At 45.5% G+C, this 22,589-nt stretch overlaps 1 protein-coding gene across 1 annotated transcript in view; it reads left to right on the plus strand.

The window, feature by feature from the left end:
- The window catches only part of HSPA4L (heat shock protein family A (Hsp70) member 4 like), a 626,705-nt gene that overhangs the window by 397,994 nt on the left and 206,122 nt on the right, over positions 1–22,589 (plus strand). The window contains exon 11 of the mRNA XM_029590014.1: positions 18,928–19,061. Within this exon, the coding sequence (XP_029445874.1) occupies positions 18,928–19,061 (134 nt within the window). The remainder of the gene's footprint in view (positions 1–18,927; positions 19,062–22,589) is intronic.

The raw sequence follows: 22,589 nt of genomic DNA on the forward strand, positions 1-22,589 counted from the left end.
TGTTGGATCCTTCTTCCAATTTTTGAATGACGATCTTTTGGCTAAAATAGCTTCTTTCACCTCCCCTTTTAACCATGCCGGTAATCGTTTTGCCTTCTTTCCACCTTTATTAATTTGTGGAATACATCTGGACTGTGCTTCTAGAATGGTATTTTTTAACAATGACCACACCTCTTGGACATTTTTTACTTTTGTAGCTGCTCCTTTCAGTTTTTTTCTAAAACTTTTCTCATTTTATCAAAGTTTCCCTTTTGAAAGTTTAGCACGAGAGCCTTGAATTTGCACAGTTCCTCTTTCCAGTCATTAAATCAAATTTGATCATATTATGATCACTATTGCCAAGCGGCCCCACCACCGTTACCTCTCTCACCAAGTCCTGTGCTCCACTGAGAATTAGATCTAAAATTGCTCCCTCTCTCGTTGGTTCCTGAACCAATTGCTCCATAAAGCTATCATTTATTCCATCCAGGAACGTTATCTCTCTAGCGTGTCCCGATGATACATTTACCCAGTCAATATTGGGGTAATTGAAGTCTCCCATTATTACTGCACTACCAATTTGGTTAAGAACATAAGAAAATGCCATACTGGGTCAGACCAAGGGTCCATCAAGCCCAGCATCCTGTTTCCAACAGTGGCCAATCCAGGCCATACGAACCTGGCAAGTACCCAAAAACTAAGTCTATTCCATGTTAATATTGCTAATGGCAGTGGCTATTCTCTAAGTGAACTTAATAGCAGGTAATGGACTTCTCCTCCAAGAACGTATCCAATCCTTTTGTAAACACAGCTATACTAACTGCACTAACCACATCCTCTGGCAACAAATTCCAGAGTTTAATTGTGCGTTGAGTAAAAAAAGAACCTTCTCCGATTAGTTTTAAATGTGCCTCATGCTAACTTAATGGAGTGCCCCCTAGTCTTTCTACTATCCGAAAGAGTAAATAACCGATTCACATCTACCCGTTCTAGACCTCTCATGATTTTAAACACCTAATTTCTCTTAGCATTTCACTGTCCATCTCACCATCTTGACCAGGTGGACGGTAGTATACCCCTATCACTATACTCTTCCCCGACACACAAGGGATTTCTACCCATAAAGATTCAATTTTGTATTTAGTCTCATGCAGGATGTTTATCCTGTTGGACTCTATGCCATCCCGGACATAAAGCGCCACACCTCCTCCCGAGTGCTCCTCTGTCATTGCGATAAAATTTGTACCCCGGTATAGCACTGTCCCATTGGTTATCCTCTTTCCACCATGTCTCTGAGATGCCAATTAAGTCTATGTCATCATTCACTGCTATACATTCTAATTCTCCCATCTTACTTCTTAGACTTCTGGTATTAGCATACAAACATTTCAAAGTTTGTTTTTTGTTTGTATTTTCATTCTGCTTTTTAATTGATAGGGATAAGTTAGAATTTTTTAGCTCAGGTGAGTTTTTAGTTACAGGCACGTGGACTACTTTTCTAATTATTGGAGCCTCACTGTTGGGATGCCCTAATTCTAATGCATCATTAGTATCCTTTAAAGATACCTCTCTCCGAACCATGTGCTGCTAAGCGACTGTCGGCTTTCCCCTTTGTTCTAGTTTAAAAGCTGCTCTATCTCTTTTTAAAGGTTAGCGCCAGCAGTCTGATTCCACCCTGGTTAAGATGGAGCCCATCCCTTCGGAAGAGATTCCCCCTTCCCCAAAAGGTTCCTCGGTTCCTAACAAAACTGAATCCCTCTTCTTTGCACCATTGTCTCATCCACACATTGAGACTCCAGAGCTCTGCCTGCCTCTGGTGACCTGCGCGTGGAACAGGGAGCATTTCAGAGAATGCTACCCTGGAGGTTCTGGGTTCTGTCCATAATAACTCAAGGATATCAACTAAATTTCCTCTCAATTCCCACAGATTTTCCTCCGACTCATTCTCATCTCAACGAAAATCACATGCCTCAACTACAAATAGAATTATCCACCCTTCTGAAAGCCAGGGCTGTGGAACCAGTGCCCTTGTCTCAGAGGGGCAGAGGATTCTATTCCCGTTATTTCCTCATTCCAAAGAAAACCGGAGGCCTTCGTCCCATACTAGACCTCAGAAATCTCAAGAAATTCAGGATGGTCTCTCTAGGGACCATGCTTCCACTTCTTCAGTTAGGAGATTGGCTTTGTTCTCTGGATCTACAAGACACTTACGCTGACATTCCCATCTTCCCTCCTCATCGCAAGTATCTGCGCTTCATGGTGGGTCATCAACATTTCGAATACAGAGTACTGCCATTCGGACTTGCCTCTGTTCCCAGAATCTTCACCAAATGCCTGGCAGTAATAGCAGCACACTTGCACAAGGAAAGTGTCCATGTCTTTCCATATCTAGATGACTGTCTCATCAGAAGTCAATCTCAACAAGGAGCAATAGCTTCCCTCAACAGAACAATTGCTCTACTTCGTTCCATGGGCTTTCTCATCAATTATCAAAAGTCCCATCTCACACCGTCACACCTGCTTCAATTCCTAGGAGCAGAATTGAACACCATGCTCTCAAAGGCCTTTCTACCCGAAGATCGAGCAGAAACGCTTTCCTTATTGGCAGAATCAATCTACTTAAAGAAACAAGCAACAGCTCATCAGTTTCTCACCTTACTAGGCCACATGGCTCCACAGTTCACGTCACTCCTATGGCAAGGCTAGCCATGAGAGTTACCCAATGGACTCTAAGATCACAATGGATCCAAGCCATCCAACCACTGCATTCTCCAATTCAAGTAACCCACCAGCTACGTTCCTCCCTTCTTTGGTGGATGAACAGGGACAATCTGCGCAAGAGCCTACCTTTCCAGCAACCAGTCCCACAGATAACGTTGACTACAGATGCATCCACCTTGGGTTGGGGAGCTCACATAGACAATTTCGAAACCCAAGGTACCTGGACAAAACTCGAAGCAACATTTCAAATCAATTTCCTGGAACTTCGAGCTATACGTTATGCGCTGTATGCATTCAAGGACTGCCTTTCACACAAAACTGTTCTCATACAAATGGACAACACAGTTGCCATGTGGTACTTCAACAAACAAGGAGGTAGGGGCTCGTATCTCCTTTGTCAAGAAGCTGCACAGATTTGGGGCTGGGCCCTGAACCACTTAATGTTCCTCCGGGCCACTTATCTGGCAGGCATTCACAATGTAGTGGCGGATCGACTCAGTCATCAATTTCAACCACACGAATGGTCCCTGGATCCCTCAGTAGCGACCAGGATATTTCTACGTTGGGGGCAACCAACAATAGACCTCTTTGCGTCACATCTGAATCACAAAGTGGACAAATTCTGTTCTCTCCAAAAACAGAAGAACCAGCCAGCCAAGGACGCCTTTGATCGCTCTTGGAACTCAGGCCTTCTATACGCGTATCCTCCAATACCACTCATAACCAAAATTCTAGTGAGGCCACAAAAGGACAAGGGGTCCATGATACTCATAGCCCAGTATTGGCCTCGACAAGTATGATTTCTCATACTTTTAGACCTCTCAATCAGGGATCCCATTTGCCTGGGAGTAGCTCCCACTCTCCTAACTCAGGATCAGGGTCGGTTGCGCCATCCCAACCTTCAATCCCTATCCCTGACAGCATGGATGTTGAAAGCTTAATCTTACAACCACTCAATCTTTCCACCAATGTATCTCAAGTGCTTATAGCTTCACGCAAACCTTCAACACGAAAGAACTATTCTTCGAAATGGAAAAGGTTTACTTTGTGGTGCAGACAAAAGAATATAGATCCTTTCTCCTGCCCTACAACTTCTCTACTAGACTACTTATACTATCTTTCAGACTCTGGTCTCCAGACTTCATCTGTAAGAGTCCATTTAAGTGCAATCTCAGCTTATCAGAACAAGTTAAGAGATGCACCTATATCTACACATCCTCTTGTCAGTAGGTTTATGAGAGGTTTAACTCAACTTAAACCACCAAGTCGGCCACCAGTCACAGAATGGGACCTAAATCTGGTCTTAACAAGACTCATGCGTTCTCCTTTCGAACCCATAGATTCCTGTGATCTAAAATTTCTCACATGGAAGACTATCTTCCTCATAGCCATTACATCAGCTAGAAGGGTTAGTGAGTTACAAGCACTTGTCACGTACTCACCCTATACAAAGTTCCTACATGACAGAGTGGTTCTCCGTACACATCTAAAATTCCTCCCCAAGGTAGTTACGGAATTCCACTTGAACCAATCCATAGTTTTACCAACATTCTTTCCAAGGCCTCATTCTCATCAAGGAGAAAGAGCCTTACACACCTTGGACTGTAAACGTGCACTCGCTTTTTACTTAGACCGCACTGCAGTCCATAGGAAATCTACTCAACTGTTTGTTTCTTATGACCCAAACAAACCGGTTAAAGCAGTGAGTAAACATACTCTATCTAACTGGTTAGCAGATTGCATACAGTTTTGCTATGAAAAAGCAGGCCTTCCTCTCCAAGGGCGAGTAAAGGCACATTCAGTAAGAGCAATGTCAACCTCAGTAGCACACTATCGTTCAGTGCCAATCCTTGACATCTGTAAAGCAGCAACATGGAGTTCTCTTCACACTTTTGCAGCTTACTACTGTTTGAACAAAGAAGGACGACAAGATTCAGCCTATGGACAATCTGTCTTAAAGAACTTGTTTCCAGTTTAATACCACCTCCTTCTACAACCAACCTGCTGTGATCTTCGGCTGCCTCATTTTCAGCAACAATACCTCACTGTTGCCTCAAAATAAAATGACTCAACCTCTAGCTTGCTAATCACCCATATGTGAGGACTAGCATCCTGCTTGTCCTGGGATAAAGCAGAATTGCTTACCTTGTAATAGGTGTTATCCCAGGACAGCAGGATGTAGTCCTCACGAAACCCACCCGCCACCCCGCGGAGTTGGGTCTCATACCTTTTATTATTTTATTTTTGCTAAAGCTTATTGCTATAATATGAGACTAGAGTGAGACCCCTGTGGCAGAGAATATCATGGCATGCTGGGCATGCTCAGTGGCCTCACAGGGCCAGTCAAACGTTTCTAGAAACTTTGACAGAAAGTTTTCCCGCAATAGGGCTCCATCAGTGACGTCACCCATATGTGAGGACTACATCCTGCTGTCCTGGGATAACACGTATTACAAGGTAAGCAATTTTGCTTTATGGGGAAGCCTTTGGGACTCCATCCCTGGCAGGTTTATCACTGAACTGGATCCTCTATTCTTTGAATCGGTGCAGCTCCTTGTGGACCAGGGCATGGCAGCGCTGGTCATCTGACAGTTTTTCCTGGGGTCCGTTTGTTGATTTCCCTGGTGGCCTTCCCCATCCAAGGGTGGCTGCCAATGGCAGGTTGGTCGCTTCTGAAAATCACTGGGCAACAATGAAAGTGTTACTGACCTAAAAAGGTCCTACTCTGTAGTATCTTGATGTGCTGAACACGAATATGACCATGAAAAGGTTTTATTGGCTCTCGTTTTGAAGATATTTAATATAGTTCACTTTCTATGTTTAGTCATGTAAATTTATCCAGTAGGACTGTAAATAAGCCTAGAATGATGTAATATTGCATCATATTGCATAATACCATCATGCACACATCATCCAGAGTTTATTACATCATTTTCTGATGCAATGCAGTTCTACTGCCATGCTGCTGCTGAGTAAGCTGACGTCAGCAGTGTACTATATGAAGCCCAGTCAGAAAGGGTGAGCATTTGAAATATTCATGCTGGCTGACTACTGCTGGATACTCCGCAGAGATACTCTCGAACAGGTGTACAAGAGACAAGCAAAGAAATCGAAGACGTAGTCTATGACTTCATTTTTCAAACGGTATTAACCATAGGTCTCCTACTATTGGCATACAATTCAAGATGTAATTATATTATTGCATATTACAAAAAAACTAGAGCCAATTTTGCATTTTCACAGTCACATTCATGTTTAGCACATGGAAATTTATAAGAATTGACTAATTTCATTTCAGTAACATGACTTTTGTGAAAATTTGTTGCCCAGTGAGCTATTGGCATACAGTTCAAGATGCAATTATATTATTGCATATTACAAAAAAACTAGAGCCAATTTTGCATTTTCACAGTCACATTCGTGTTTAGCACATGGAAATGTATAATAATTGACTCATTTCATTTCCGTAACATGACTTTTGTGAAAATTTGTTGCCCAGTGAAATCAGCAATCAGTGATTGTGTCTCAACTCTTAACTGGTGAGTTGACAGGTTTTTCGGGATCAGAAGGCTCTGATTCCCCTTGCTTTTCTGTTCCTTTAGGAAGGGGGGATTTGCCTGGGTTCCATGGCAAATTCTATGGGATTCCCTCTGAATTTCTGGTTGTCCACCCCTGCATGGGGTATCCCACGTTCTCTGTTTCCCGGAGAAGGCATATCACTGCTTCTGACTGGCAGTTGCTTTCGATTCCTCATGGGATCCAAGAGCCGATCGAGCAGTAGCGCTCTCCTTAGGTCATCCTAAGGCACAGCAGGTCTGTTTCATGAGGGAGCATTTCCAGAGTAGCTCCCTGGTGAAGATTAGGGGTTTCTCCTGTCTAGGAGTCACCTTTGATACCTGCAGAGCTCAATGGGCGTTTTTTGATAAGGACCACTATTGCCATTTATTCTCGCCTGCAGGACACTATCTCAGTGAGGAGGGTTCTAATCCATCTAATTAGTGAGTATACCTTTCACTCTATCACCATATCCATGGCTGAGGGAGTTGGGAGACGAGGGACCCCACAACAGAGGTGCTGCTCTTTGGTTGCAGTGGCTTGCAAGCTATACTTCCCTATTTTAAGGATACAGGGGAGTTCTGGTTCATGTAACGATTGTTCCATTTACTGGAATGCATGGTTCCTTGGGGGAAATATATGCTATCATGGCTGAGGTATTAATACCTACGCCAGATTTGGGGCAATTTGTTCCAAGATCGCCCTTGCCCTGCCCTGGTACCCTTAGAGTTCCCAGGCCGGTGAAGAAATCCTTTCGATAGGGGTTTGCACTTGCAGTACCCTAGCTTCCTGTCTCTTAGTGAAGTGTTTCTGGATTTCTTCCCTCTGGAATTTTGCTCTCAGTTTCAGCTGTTCCAAGCAGGCTGAGGGCTCTATCTCAGTGGGTAACTCCTTACTGGAATCGGCAGTGAGTTATTGCTTGGGGTTGAGATATACAATCTAATGACTTAAGCTTACTCCGGAAGTCCAACAGTCTGCCTCCTTGTGTTCTTTACTCCTTCCGACTTCCAATTGGAATTTTGGGGAGAGGTGGAAAAAAGCTAAGGCATTAGTAGTATATTTTACTGTATACCTAGATACAGATAAAAGATACACCACTTTTTCCCTATATTTTCGCCAAGCTCTGGCCAATACTGCCTTTAGCTTTTCTCACTTCACTAGGTTGCCCAAAGTGCCTTCCTGTTGAACAGAACTATCTTGTACACAGGATGGATAGCCCTGCCCTTGACAGGGTGCAGTGTGAGTGAGCTTCAGGCCTAACATATCTCTCTACTTGGGGTTTGGACTAGTGATTCCATTCAGAGATTGCGTTTTTATCCCCTGAAACTCTTGTTGCTGTCCTGCTGGTCAGCAGTGTCTGGTGCTTCTGCACATAGGGTCTATCACAGACCCTTCAGTTGTTGCTGATTATTCTTCTGTTGCGCTGGAGGTGGATTCTTGGACTGAGGTGGGGTTGACGCAACCCGCAGGCACGGGCCTACGGGTCTCCACCATCAGCAGGTGGAGTGGACTGGAGCTTCACCTCGGGTTGAGCCTTTGGGTGCCGGGGCCGGCAGGTCTTAGGCGGGCCTAGAGATTGAACGTCAAAGGTAGGTAGTTCAGCCCAGAGACAGCAGCCAGCAGGTGGCGAAATTCTATCCTAGTCTGGTCCCAATACAGGAACCCAAGCACCAAGGAACGAGGATTGACTGAAGGTGCTTGAGCAGAGAAAGGCCGGAGCCTTAGGAGTCCACGTCTAGAGGATAGGGACAGAGGCATCACTGTCAAACTTAAATGAGAGCTGGCGGCAATTAGAAGGTGTAGCAAGCAATGTAGAACTCTGGACACAAACGGGTCTATAGCGTGGTCATCCGTAGCAATGATCAGGGCACGGAGAAGGCAGGCGTGGTCAGGCCTGGTAGTGGTCAAGGCACGGAGAAGGCAGGCGTAGTCGGGCGTAGCAGTGGTCAAGGCACAGAGAAGGCAGGCGTGGTCGGGCGTAACAATGGTCAAGGCACGGAGAAGGCAGGCATGGTCAGGCATTGCAGAGGTCAGGCTTGGAGAAGGCAGGCAAAGTCGGACGTAGCAGAGGGCTTGGAGAAGGCAAGCAAGGTCGGATGTTGCAGAGGTCAGGCTTGGAGAAGGCAGGCAAGGTCGAACGTAGCAAAGATCAGGCTTGGAGAAGGCAGGCAAAGTCGGACATAGCAGAGGTCGGCACCAGGAGGTCAACCAAAGGACAGACAAGACGAATGAGGAATCAGGAACTTGAAGACAATCAGGAACAAGGAAGCACGGAATCAACGAGTACTCAGAACCAAACAGGGAACCGAGGAGACCTGTTGCAAAGGCAACGCTATGGTGCAAGGCCTGAGCATTTATACGTTGAAGGATCTGACGTCAGCATCCAGGTCCACGGCCAGGTTCCCGCAGTGGACCCTTTAAAAGGTTTACTGATGCGCGCGCGCCTAGGGAGGGGTGTGGCGCTGCTGGCGGCGTCTCTCCGCGAACCCTGTGGAGAGGCCTGATGGATGGAGGCATCCTGGCTGGAAGTCCCGGGAAGTGGAGCAGGACCGGAGGCGCTGGTGGGAGCCCGAGGACGAAGCCAGCGGCCCACTGCTGCAAGCGACGGGAAGCTGGAGCCTGGAAGTTGCTTAAAAAGGAGAGAGGGCCGCATTGCAGGGCCCCCGCGGGCGGCAAGCATAACATCTTCCAAGCGTTTGCATGGGTTTTCTGCCGTGGGCATACAAACATGGGCGCACTTCTGCAGAGACATTCTGTCAGTGGACTGCAGTTTCTTTCTGGGGAATTCTTGAGTCCCAGTTGATTTTTCAGTTGTCTTGTATCACCGAAGAAAACTGTGTGGTCTTTGTCCAAGAGTCCTTCTCATGTTTACATCTCTAGACTTTTTCCTGTATCCAGGGGGTTCTAGACCTACTGTCATTGTTATGGTTTACTGATCTGAAACTCTGCTTGAAATTTTTTCCATTATACATTGTATATTTCTTGTTGGCACTGCATCACTCCCCTGCCTTAAGCATCTCTGTTATGCATCGTGGTTTTGTGTCTGTCTTTTCTATGGTTTTTCTCTTTGTAGAATCCAACTCTCTTTTTCTACCTAGACCCCGCTGTGGGTCGGCTGCGTCACAGGCAAAAGGAAGAGAGGTGGTGCTTTCAGCACGGTGTGGTTTCCCACTTTGTCCTGCTCAGACAGCTTGTAGCTTGAGATTTATCCATGTGTGAGGACTACCATCCTGCTTGTCCTCGGAGAAAGCAGAGTTGGTTACCTGTAACAGGTGTTCTCCAAGGAGAGTAGGATGTTAGTCCTCACGAAACCCACCCGCCTCTCCTGGAAGTTGGTTGCTCCATGTATTAGCTATATTATGGACTGAGGGACTCTGCTTAGGGAGCAGGGTGATGACTACAGTTGCACATGCTCAGTAGGGCATATTTGAAAGTTTTAGATTCTTTGAGATCTAAGTTCCATGCCAGGCTCTATCCAATGATGTCACCCATGTGTGAGAACTAACATCCTGCTGTCCTTGGAGAGCACCTGTTACAGGTAAGCAACTCTGCTATCCATCTAAATGGCTTACCTGGTTATATTCAGCCTTTATCTGGATAAATTCTAGCTAGCTAATAAGTTAGGTGGCTAGAATATAGCCGGATAAGTTAGAGGCGGTCCAGAGGCATAACTGGGAGGAGTTGAGTTAGCTGGCTAAGTTAATCAGCTAGCTCCAATATTCAGAACTAGCTGGCTGTCTGGTCGAGTCAAATAGCTATCCTAAAGATAGCTGGCTATAGTTAGCCAGCTAACTAATTAAGGGAGTCATTTTCAAAGGCTTATCGCATGCGAAAAGGCCCTTTTCACGGGCGATAGCATGCTGGGGGCGGAGTCGGGGAGGAGTAGTGGCGCGAGGAGGCGGACTCGGCGGTGTTTTCGCTGGCAGCGATAAGGTTAGTAACGTTATCGTCACCAGTAGCACGCCCAATAGCACCACCTTTCACGGTGGTGCTGTTGGGTGCGAAAGCCGGCAGCAAAAACACCGCGGTGGGGCAAAGGCTGCCGGCTTTCGCAGGCGTGCCCCCCATTTTCGCTGGATTCACCATTCTGCGATAGAATGGTGAATCCAGGTCTAAGATAGCCGGCTATATTCAATAGAGTGGCTGCACTGTTGAAAATTCTTCCAAAGTTAGCTGGGTAAGTTTACCCGGCTAACTTTTCTATCTGGACTGTGTCTGAATATAGACCTTCATAGGACTAGTCGGTGATCTTCTTTGCATCAAGAAAATATCTAAGCTGATCTGGGACAAAGAAAACCTTATTAACATCACGAAATTTCACAAGGCATTTTCAGGGATATCTTTAAACAAATATAGCTCCAAGAGCTCTAGTCTCCTGGCTTATGGCAAGGGAAAATTTTCTATATTGTTCAATTACTCTAACCAGATTGGGAAAACTCCAGATCCTCTGCCCCTGGACCATATTTAAAACCTGTTCAAAGACAAATGAGAACAGCAGCATTGCTCTAGTATGCTTTTCTTGTTGTCATCCCTTCAAGATAGCTATTAAGTCCAAACTATCTTTGTCCAGAATCTCCCTGTTTGCTGTCTGGTAAGGACAAAATCCTGTTCACCGGAGGAGTACTTCCAGGTAATTATATTCAATACCTCCTGAAGGTAACTTTTAAAGATATCTCTTGGAGGCATTCCCACAACCTGAGGAAAATGCCTTGCAAAATTCTCTTATCTGTTCAATTTTCCAGTTTAATACATTTTTACCTTGGATAAGAGCTGGATTAAAATTTATGTAGGAGTTGTTTTGTTTTGTTGTCTTTGTAATTTTGTTACAAAATTGCTATGAATGTTTTTCAAAAAAACATTCATAGGTAGAAAATACATTTTTAAATAAACATTTTTAATTCTTGGATCTCATCATCTACCACATTAATTTAACTGTCATGCTCTTTAGAGCAGGATCCTTGATTATGAGCCAGTTCTTTAACACTTTGAGTAACTGAATCTATATTCACAGAAGTTAAAGTTTCAGAATCAAAGCTTTCTAACACTGTCCAGATGGTGTCTAAAGTAACCACAAAGGGCATAATCAAAAGAGGTATAGCCACAGCCAGTGTTCCCAATACTGTACTTAACAGAGTACTCATATTTATAGCCAGTTCATCTCTCTCCATCCTCTTGAGTTTATTTATCGAGCACAGCACCTCAGTGGATGCTGAAACATGCACGTGAGCTATTTGTCGGGATTTTACTCCCTCTGGAATGCTCTTTCTCACAGGACAAGCAGGATGGTAGCCCTCACATATGGATGACATCAGTGGATGGAGCCCTGTTACGGAAAACTTTTCTGTCAAAGTTTCTATAAAGCTTTGACTGACACTGGCACACTGAGTGCACTGAGCATGCTCAGCCTGCAATTATCCCTGTGACCACAGGTGTCTCCCCTCAGTCTTCTTTTTTCTGCTCAGCAGTAAGCATAGCGGTTAGGAGCTTTGTGAGAAATTCTCACAATTTTTCCTCACGGAAACAATTTAAACTTTTACTTCACAAATGCTTTTTCCCTGCACGGGTCTCCCTTCGCGTACAGTTAATCAACGCTCTGTGAGTACTATGCCCTGTTTTTCGGTCGGTTCCTGTCACCTCACTTCGGTTTCCCTGGCCTACCAACCGAATTGCGGCCTTCTCTCTCCCTATGTTTTCAGAGTTAGCCCCACATAGCCTGCGAGTGTCCTCCTGTGACCCTCTGCCTGGTTATTAGCACTAGTGGGATAGGGACTTCCACGGTTACCGTTGCTGCCATGGCCTCTGTCGAATTCATGCCTCCATCGATTACCTCGGTACCTTCGTGCAGTCGATGCCCCCATTGCTACTGTGAATACCTCCATCCAGGCCGTCCTGCCTTCTTCGATGCCATTGACACCCCTCCCCCCGTGGTCCATCGATGCCATTGATCCCCGCATCGATTCCTTCGGTGCCATCAATGTTTTCATCCATGGCGCTGATTTTTCCATCGATGTCATCGATGCCCGGGTGGATGCCATCAATACACACCTTGGTGTCGTCGGTGCCATCGATGCCCAGGTCGATTCCATCGATGCCATCGTTGATTCCATCGATGCCATTGATGCCCAGGTCTGTTCCATCAATCCCATTGTCAATTCCATCGATGCCCAGGTCAGTTCCATCGATGCCATCGTCGATTCCATCAATGCCATCTATGCCCATATTGATGCCATCGATGCCCATGTCGATGCCATCGATTCCATCGATGCCCATGTCGGTGCTGTCGATGCCATCAACGCCCATGGCCATGCCGTTGATGCTCGTGGCCGTGCCACCAATGCTGTCGGCGCCCGTCTCCATCCATCGATGCCGTCGACGCCCACGTCGTTTTCATCGGTGTCCTCGTTCCTATCGATGCGGCCATTGATTCCGTTGATGCTGGTATCAATTTCCCGATGCCATCGATGTCTATTCGATTCTTCGATGCCACATCGTTTCCATCGATACCTATGCTGATGCCGTCGGTGCCTCCGTCACTGTTATCGTTGCTCTGCCCGGGCCATCGAAGTTTTTTCATCTATATTTTTGACGATACCCTCAAGGCCGCTTCTATGCAGCCATCGATACCATCAATACTGACATAGCACCTACACGCAATGCCCTCGCCTAAACATAGTACTCCATGCTTTGGGTTCTTAACTAAAGCCCCGTATCAGCCTACAACACTACATAGTGCCAGGAGCAGTGCAGGCATGCTGACAGTCCATCATCATTCGCCATCCAAGACAGCGAGGGCATCCACCTCGATGCTGGGGAAAGACCGGGCCGAGCACCGTGCCATTCATTGTCACCGGCACGGTGACCGTCTTCCACCGCCGCCATCCAAGACATCGGTGCTATCCTATTAGGTGCTGGAGAATGCCCGGGCCGAGCAACATCGCTACTGCCACCGCCACTGTTCCACACAGTGCTGGCAGTCCTCGGTGCTGCAGAATGACCGGACCGAGTTTCGAGGAATTCTGCACTGGCATCACGATACATCGAGCCGCTGCAAAGAGGGCTGGGTTCATGAGTCATAATGACTCCCCTGTACCCGAGGAGTTACCCACCGACACCGGTGCGGGGTTCTGACCCTCCACAAATTACTGTGGTAGCGCCAAACATGCTCAGCCTGTCTCCTCTGTACCTGCGCTACTATACCAGGTTACAGAGTTGAGTTGGACGTTTACATCCTTCAGGCTGTCCCTCGATACCTCCTGAAATCCACGGAGCCATCGATCTTCACCGGCTCATCCTTCTGCGATCCACGACGGATGGTAAGTACTCTAATCCTGCTTCAGCGACAATCCCATTGAGACTTGTTCTCTAAATCGGGCCTCATGGTTCGAAAGGTTCTAGGTCGTCTTGTCTTCCAAGAACCGTATTAGTGCCACATATCGCTAGTGCCAGCTATGTCGGACACAATACCAAGAGAACCTCTCTACCAATCATTTGGGATTGCATCAGGACATCCTCCCGTTGTCAGCAACGGGACTCTGTACTGATTAATACTCTGGCTTCTGGTTCCTAATTAAGGACCGAAATCCAGATGCATTCACTGATCTGCTAGACACAAGATCCAGCAAACACTGCCTCAATTGCAAATCCATCTCGAGGCCTGGCGACAGGTCTCGACGTTTTCTTGTACAGCACACAGAAATGCGGGTAAGACTTTTACCGCTCACGCTCCTGTGGAAGATTACATGATATCCAGATTACATCAGCCCCGCCAGTTGGACACCTCCTGGTCTCTCAACATGCTGGATATCAGAGTGGCCACCCCACTTGGTACCAAGGTTCAGGGTACAGTCCCCCGTACACTACAAAGCATAGGGGGGGGAGTTTTAATCTCACTATTCTTACTTTCAACAGAAAGTAGTTGCTCTCTGCCCATCCTGGACCTCAGAAATATCAACTTTCTTCAGAAGGGACCGGTAAAATGGTGTCTCTCGTCACCATACTTCCATACTGCAGTAAGTAGGTTTGCCTCTCTCCTCTAATCTTTCTATGTGCTTCATGGTGAGTCAATATTACAATCCCAAGCTCTGCCGGTTGCTCCAGCTTCGGCAACTTGGGTATTTCATTAAATCACTAACAGTGACTGCTGTTTCTTTACGGAGTAAAACATCATTCACGCTTTTCCTTGCATGGACAGCTGCATAACAACAGTCAATCCAAGCAAGGAGCTCTATCTTCTTCACGACTCACTATAAATCTACTACCTGGGATTGCTGTTAACTACCATAAATCCCATATAGAACACTTCTGGACACCACAGTCACAACGTACGTCCTGTCCAACAACCGCGCAGACATTCTGACAAATTCCTATATATCTCTGCACGCATACAACATAACCTCAGCCCCTCAATTCTTTCATTGCTGGGCCACGGGATTTTTTCACCATGCACTTTACTCATAGGTCCAGATTTGTTATGAGTAAGATTCAGTGAAATTTCAATTATCAGTGGATCTAAGCTGTTCAACTGCTTTCTTCCCTGATCCATATTGCAGATCTAGAACCAAATCCTCGGCTGGTCCTGCTCATGCTCACATTTACTCAGGGTTGCAGAGTTCTAACTAACATCTTCTTAACCCAATATGCGTCTATTCCGCTCCATGCAGAGTTTCACATCAACTTCCTGGAGCTTCGAGCCATGAGTTATGCCTTTATGCCTTACAATATTTCCTCTGCAACAAACCTTTGTGCATACAGACAGACAGCATAGTGACAATGTGGTATTTCCAACACACAAGCATGCACAACCTCTTAGCTACTCTGCTAGGAAGCTGCGCAGCTCTACCCTTGGCCCTTGCTCACTCCATGCATCCCCGGGCCACTTATCGAACAGACTTACTAAATGCACTAGCAGACCTTCTCCATATAGGTTTCCATCCTCTCGGATGGTCTCGGACTACATGTGTAGCGAGAAAAATCTTCTAGCGCTGAGATCAACCGGCCTTGCCCTCTGCGTCTGAATCGAACCATACGGTGGACAGATTCTACTCCCTACACATGTCTCAAATGCGTTCACATGGACGCCTTTGCTGCAACAAAGGCCTCTTATATGTGTCTCTTTCGATGCCTCTCATAGCCAGCCTTCTTATTATGCTGCACTAGGACGGGGTTCACTGTTTCTCAGACCCACGTCCTGGCCGAGACCAGTATGCTTTCCCATACTTCTCAATCTATCACACCAGTAACCAGTTCGCCTTCTCACAGGTCAGTCTCATATCATGGATTCACTGATGTTCTCAGGTACTGGTAGTGTCACAAAAACCTTCCACACATAAATCTTACCATTCAAAATGGCATGATTTACCACATGGCGCATACAAAAGGGTATTACCACCCTTTTTTTTTTCTACACCACTCTTTTCTCTTACTTCCTCGGATTCTGCTCCCCAGACATCCTCCACATGGGTACACCTCGGTTCCAATTGGCGTACCACCCGGGAGTGGGGATACCCGATTAATGGTTCAACCCCCTTCTGAGTCAGCTTACCATGGGTCATTCACTGATTAAGCCGCCTCTATTTTCACTGGTTACGGAATGGGGCCTATATTTAGTGCTTACAAGACTCATACATTCCCTGTTCGAGCCTTTCCATTCCTCTCACTTAATAATCTGGCATGGGAAATTTTTTCCCTCGTAGTCATCACTTCTCCCAACAGGGTCAGTGAGTTCCACACCTTGTTACATACTCACCCGACCCTGAGTTCCCCCGTGACCGAGTGGTCTTACGTATTCAACTTCATATCCTTCTTAAGGTAGACGCAGCATCTCACCTTACTCAGAATATACTCTTCCCACTTTTCCCCAACACCTCTCTCTCACCAGGGCGAGAGGGCTCTTCACTCCTTTGACTGTAAAAGTGCACTTGCATTCTATCTAGACCGCACTACACTCCATAGGAATTACACCTAACTCTTTCCTCCTGTGGCAAAAGCCAAGCTGCGAGTTCCAGTGGGCAAACAGACCTTTTCCTCCTAATTGACGGTCTGTATCTCTTTTTCCTACCAACAAGCAGGCATTTCACTACAACACCATGTGTAACCACACTCTGTTAGGGCCATACCAGCCTCAATAGCACACCTTCGGCCGGTGCTGCTTGTACATATTTGTAAGGCTGCGACCTGGAGCTCTCTCCATACCTTCGCAGCCCATTATTGCTTAGGTAAGACTGGCCGGCATGCTTACATGTTTGGCCAGTCTGACTACTCGTCTTCTTTTCGGTTTAACTACCCAACATCCTTCCACCAATCCATTAAGGGTTTCAGGATGCCCTCCTTACCAAATTCCACCCCCGTCGTTGCGCCTTTTGCACGTCTTTGGGTGCATTTGGTGCACTCTCGGGCATCCTCAGCTCGGTACTCACCCATATGTAAGGACTACCATCCTGCTTGTCCTGTGAGAAAGCAAATGTTGCTTACCTGTAACAGGTGTTCTCACAGGACAGCAGGATGTTAGTCCTCACAAAACCCACCCGCCACCCCGCGGAGTTGGGTCTACATACATTTTATTATTTTAGTTTCGCTTGCGCTTTTTGCTACAAGACGAGACTAAAGGGAGACACCTGTGCTCACAGGGATAATTTCAGGCTGAGCATGCTCAGTGCACTCAGTGTGCCAGTGTCAGTCAAAGCTTTATAGAAACTTTGACAGAAACGTTTTCTGTAACAGGGCTCCGTCCACTGACGTCACCCATATGTGAGGACTAACATCCTGCTGTCCTGTGAGAACACCTGTTACAGGTAAGCAACATTTGCTTTATCCTGATGTCATCAGTTGGCATCTAGCACCACATCTCAGCCCCACTGTGCTCCTGCAGAGGCAGGCAATCAAGCGAGATGAGAGTAATCTCATCCCCAAGCCATACAGATGCTCCTTTGCCTAATACAACAACAAGGCTTTCATCGTCTGAAGGCTTACACTCACTGCTGAAGAAACCATCCATCTTCTGTTGCTTTGGAGAAAACAGAGAGGACTCTGAGAGGCTCACAGTCTGCCTTTTCTCTTCACTGGCATAATATAAGACAAAACTTGCAGGAAAAATGCTAAGGGGTAGATTTTTAAAAATACGCATGCGTGTCCATGTGTGTGCGCTACCTGGCACGCACACATGGACGCGCGATTTTATAACTTGCGCACGCTGGCGCAAGCATGTTATAAAATCCCAGGTGGCGAGCACAAGGGGGCGTAGAATTTAGCTAATTCGCATGGCGACAAGATTGGGACTCCCCCAGTTCCCTCCCAGTCCGCTCCAACTAAGGAGCGGACTGGAAGGGAACTTCCCTACCCCCTATCCTAACCTCCCTTTCCCTTCCCCTACCCACCCCCTATCCCTATTTTAGGTACCCCTATTTGTTTTAATTTACCCTTTGCTCCTCCAGAGGAGCAGTAGCAAGTTGTACGCGCCGGCACAGCAGCAAATGGCCACTGTACCGGCTGCCTCCCAGATCGCCCCTTTGCCAAGGCCCGGCTCTTGTGCGTGTAGTGGGTTATGTGCGTGGTTGGGCCTTGTGCGCGGCACGCGCCATGCCTGGCCGTGCGCATAACCCCTGTTTTTTATGCGTGCGGGCCATTTAAAATCAGGCCATAAGAAAGAAAAGGAAGCCAGAAGACCAAGACACTAAAACAGCCGCTCATGCAGCTATTTGGACTCCTCCCCCCTCCCCAAGTTTATTTTTCAAAAGACAGTAATTATAAAGCAGCAATGAATATGGAGAGAGTGGTTGCATGAGAGGTGTTTGTGTGCTGAGGAAGGCAGAATAGCTTGCCTCAGAATGGTCCTCCCTCGGCCAGGGCTTCAGAAGAAGCAGCATGAGGAATATTAAGATGTTAGGATGAGTTATCATAACTGAACTTTTCTCTGTGCTTAAGAAATCACTCTTTTCCCATTTTCCATGATTTGCTATGGAGGGACGGTAACTTTAAAACAGCCACACAGGCATATATGAACGCGCATAGGCTGGCTCACACCCATGGATGCGGCCATTTTATAACATGCGCACGTATACGGAACATTTTATAAAATTGGCTGGACGCACATAAATGTGCACGTCATTTTATATGGATGTGCTGCTTCTACCGCATAAGTGGGGGAGATTTTAATGTACACACATGCCAACACAATTACCAGTTAAACCAGTTTGTTCCCACTTTTCTCAGTTACAGGATAGGACTTCCTAACCCCCCTAGCTATCTAACCTTTCTTTTACCCTATCTGCCCCAACCCTTAAAACCCCACTGACTAGCCTAGATTTTTTTGTTTCATAACTTACACGCCATCTATAGCAGAAGTAAAGTTACGTGACAGGGGACCATGGTACACGCTTCTGCACGTAAATACTTACGCACTGGTTTCCATTTAAATTCCTGGAATGTCCATGCCCTGCCCAGACCACACCCATTCCCCACCCCTTTTTTGGACTTTTTCTGTTGTGCATGTACCGGAAGATACGCACGTCCCTAGACACTTCTTAAAATACACATGCCACACACCGGCCTGAGAAATGCGTGTATCTCCTTGATTTGTGCACTTAGGGCTTTTAACATCTACCCCTTAATGAATATGATGTATAATAAAGGGTACTCAAGAGCTTGCACAATCCATATGTTTTTCCTCCTCTCCAGGGAAGGCGAAGTGTTTGGAAAGAACCATGCAGCTCCTTTCTCTAAAGTTATCACCTTCCACAAGAAGGAGACATTTGAGTTGGAAGCATTTTATTCTCATCCTCAGGATGTGCCTTATCCTGATGCAAAGATAGGTAAGATCACAGAGCATGGAAGTTTTATTGTTCACCCCTGTCTATCCTATTAACATTTTCATGATGTTTTGAAGACATTGTTTGAATGGTCATGTTTTCTTTTCTGAAACTTCTATTGTTAAAAAAGTCCGGATCCCAGTTGACATCTCTCTGTTTCATTCAGAATGATTGTCATGTAAGAGAAACCTTGGTTACAGTACTGTTGTAAATTTAGCTGATACATTTCATTCCACTTTAATTCAAATTAGAGACAATATATCTCTTGTTAATACCAAGACAAATAAGTGAGGCCATTCTTGAGTGGCCTGGTTTAATCAGGAGCTTATTCTTAGTAAGAGATTTAGGAGAAAAGCGGAAAGGAAGTGGAGGAAAAATTAACCTGAATGTATGTGTTCCCAATTTTTGGATGCTCGAGCAGCAATATAAATGTTTATTTTAAGCTGCTTAAAAAAAGTATTACAATTCTCATTTACAGAAATCAGTAAATCAACCATTTCAGTTATTTTCCACTATTAAGAACATTGTTTATGGTCCAAATAAACCTGATAATTTAAAGTTTTCTCCAAATGAATTTGTCACTTATTTAGTGAGCAAAGTCAGGCCATCCTCAAGCCATAAATTGGATGGTCTTCAGTCCATTGGATTGAATTTTAACAATTTACCAATTTATTCCTCTGCTTCCACACAAATGAGTCCTTTATGGGACTCATTTGAAACTATTGGTAAGTCTGAAATTGAACAGCATTATATCAGCTAAGAAAATCAAATTGTTTTTTGGATACTTACTTTTCTTTTGAAGGATGATTTCTTTTTTTTTTTAGATGTTTTGGTGTCACTTTTTAATTTGTCCCTTTCTGAAGGAATTGTTCCAGCCACTCTTAAATGAGTAGTTATCCGATGTATCCTCAAATGAAGTAATCTGTCAATAGAGTCTCTAGCCAATTGCCATCCAATATCAAATTTGTCCATTCTAAGGAAATTATTGGAAAAATTGGTTTACAACCAATTTTTGGATTTTTTTATGTGAAAGTGAGATCTTCACAGTTCCCAGTGTGGCTATCAGCAAAAACAGGATACAAAAACTCTATTAATTTTATGAACTTGATCATGATTGTGCTGTTGTTAGAATTTTCCTCGATGTGTCATCAGCTTTTGACTTGGTCTCCCATCAAATACTCTTGGCTCGCCTAAAGAGCATAGAGTTGGGTGATACCATTCTTCATTGGTTTGATTCTTACTTTCATCTGAGGGAGCAACAAGTTAGGATTGCCGAGTCTACCTCAGATTGGTTTGTAGTCCCATCAGGGATTCCTCAGGGCTCGGTGTTATGTGCTGCCCTCAGGGCTCGGTGTATATGTCACCTCTGTCTAAGAGCAACAGTCTATCATATTTTGAATGTATTCAGATTTGCAATTGTACTTTCCTGTAATTCATATTTTACAGTCCTCGCTGATCATGTCTCTAAGGGTCTCGAAATGCTCCCTGGTCCATGTGCAGGACCCCAGAGGCAGGCAGAGCTCTGGAGTCTCAATGCGTAGATGAGACAGTGGTACACAGAAGAGGTATTCGGTTTTGTAAGAAACTGGGCAACCTTTTAGGAAAGGGGGAGACTTTTCCGAAAGGACAGGCTCCACCTTAACCAAAGTGGAACTAGGCTGCTAGCACTAACTTTTAAAAAGGAGATAGAGCAGCTTTTAAATTAGAACAAGGGGGAAAGCAGACAGTCACTCAGCAGCACATGGTTTGGAGGGAGGTATCTTTGAAGGATACTAATGAAACAGGGCACCCCAACAGAGAGATTCCAATAAAAGCAAAAGTAGTCCATGTGCCTATAAGAAAAGAATCACCGGAGTTAAAAGATTCCAAATTATCCATGTCAAATGAAAAGCAGGTTGTTAATACAAACAAAAAACACACTTTGAAATGTCTGTATGCCAATGCCAGAAGTCTAAGAAGTAAGATGGGAGAGTTATATAGCAGATGGACATAATTGGCATCTCAGAGACCTAGTGGAAGGAGGATAACCAATGGACCAGTGCTATATCAGGCTACAGATTATATCGTAATGATAGGGAGGATCAACTTGGTGGGGGTATGGCCTTTTATGTCCAGGTTGGCATAGAGTCTAACCGGATAAAGATCATGCAAGATACTAAATACACAGTAGAATCTTTATGGTTAGAAATCCCATGTGTGTTGGTAAGAGTATAGTGATAGGAGTAACTACCATCCACCGGCCAAAATGATGAGATGGACAATGAAATACTAAGATAAATCAGGAAAGCTAACCAATTTGGCAGTGCAGTAGTCATAGGAGATTTCAATTACCCCATTTTCTAGCTCCCAGACTGATTGATTCAGGAAAAGTAGGTTATGCACCTCTACCAGCAGATGGAGAAGGAGCAAAGCCAACGTCACAGTACATATACTCCTGCAGTGACATCAGCCTGTCAGTATTTTCCGTCTCCAGCAGATGGTGGACATGCTTCTCCCTACTGGGGATTGCTTCAGATTTTAGAAGGAGAAATAAAAGGAAAATGAATTGCCCTGCTCTCCTGTGGTGATACCAAATGGTCCCTCTCACAGTTGAGAATTCCTGAGGTGATTTCTGTGGTCCCTCAGTTGAGTGCTTTGGTCTGGTAGCTGGTTTTTCAGTCAGTGTGAACTTTGCTGTTTGAACAGCTGAAAGGCAGTGGATGCAGGAAGATGAATGCAGTGGTGACGGCATATGCCCTCTCCCCCCCCCCCCACAGCCAGAGACCGTCTTTGTACTCAGCCAGGAAGGGTTGAGCTCAGGTAAGGTTTGGAAAAAAAATGGTAGAAATACAGAGACAAAGAAGGAGGGTTTTGTGTATGGCTTCCTACTTCCCCAGTCTCCGTGCTCGGCGTGTTGTTCCGATGTTCGTCCCACCCCGAAGGATATTCAGGGATATGGGCAGCCTGGCAGGTTGAGCAGCCTCTATTGGCTAGGCCCCGCTCTGAGACTTTTTCACTGCGAGCCGTGTGGTAGGCTGCAGCAGTGTTTTTGCGTGCTTTGACTGTGCATTAGGCTGCCCTCTGCAGGACCGACAGTTTGGTCTGTGCGTCTGGCTGTGCAACCAAATTATTCTCCCAGTTTTTGGACGTTTAATCAGGCGTCGGTTTGGGCATCTAGGTTATAGCGGGTCCGGATTAGATGCGCGCTTACCTGTGCACATAAATTGGGCGCGTTGTTTGAGCACTTAAGTTTGGGACACTTAGCTTTGCAGTGCCTAGTCTTGGGATGCCTAAATTTTGGACACATAAAGAAAAAATGGTAATAATTATAATAATGGTGCCTATAATTAAGAAAACTAATTGCCTTTCCCCATGCACTGCCTGTCATCTTCGGAAATCTCAGCCTAGCGTTCCCTCTAATTTGTGCCAGGGCTGTTTGGAGGCTTAGAGAGAATTATCTTCCTCTGATTTTACAAGTCTTGGTTCTTCCCAGTCTGATGAGGGTCTGGGTAAAGATATATCAGGAAGGATGCCTGATCTTGGAACTCCCAT

This window comes from Rhinatrema bivittatum, chromosome 1 (genome assembly GCF_901001135.1).
Source record: "Rhinatrema bivittatum chromosome 1, aRhiBiv1.1, whole genome shotgun sequence".
Classification (NCBI taxonomy): domain Eukaryota; kingdom Metazoa; phylum Chordata; class Amphibia; order Gymnophiona; family Rhinatrematidae; genus Rhinatrema; species Rhinatrema bivittatum.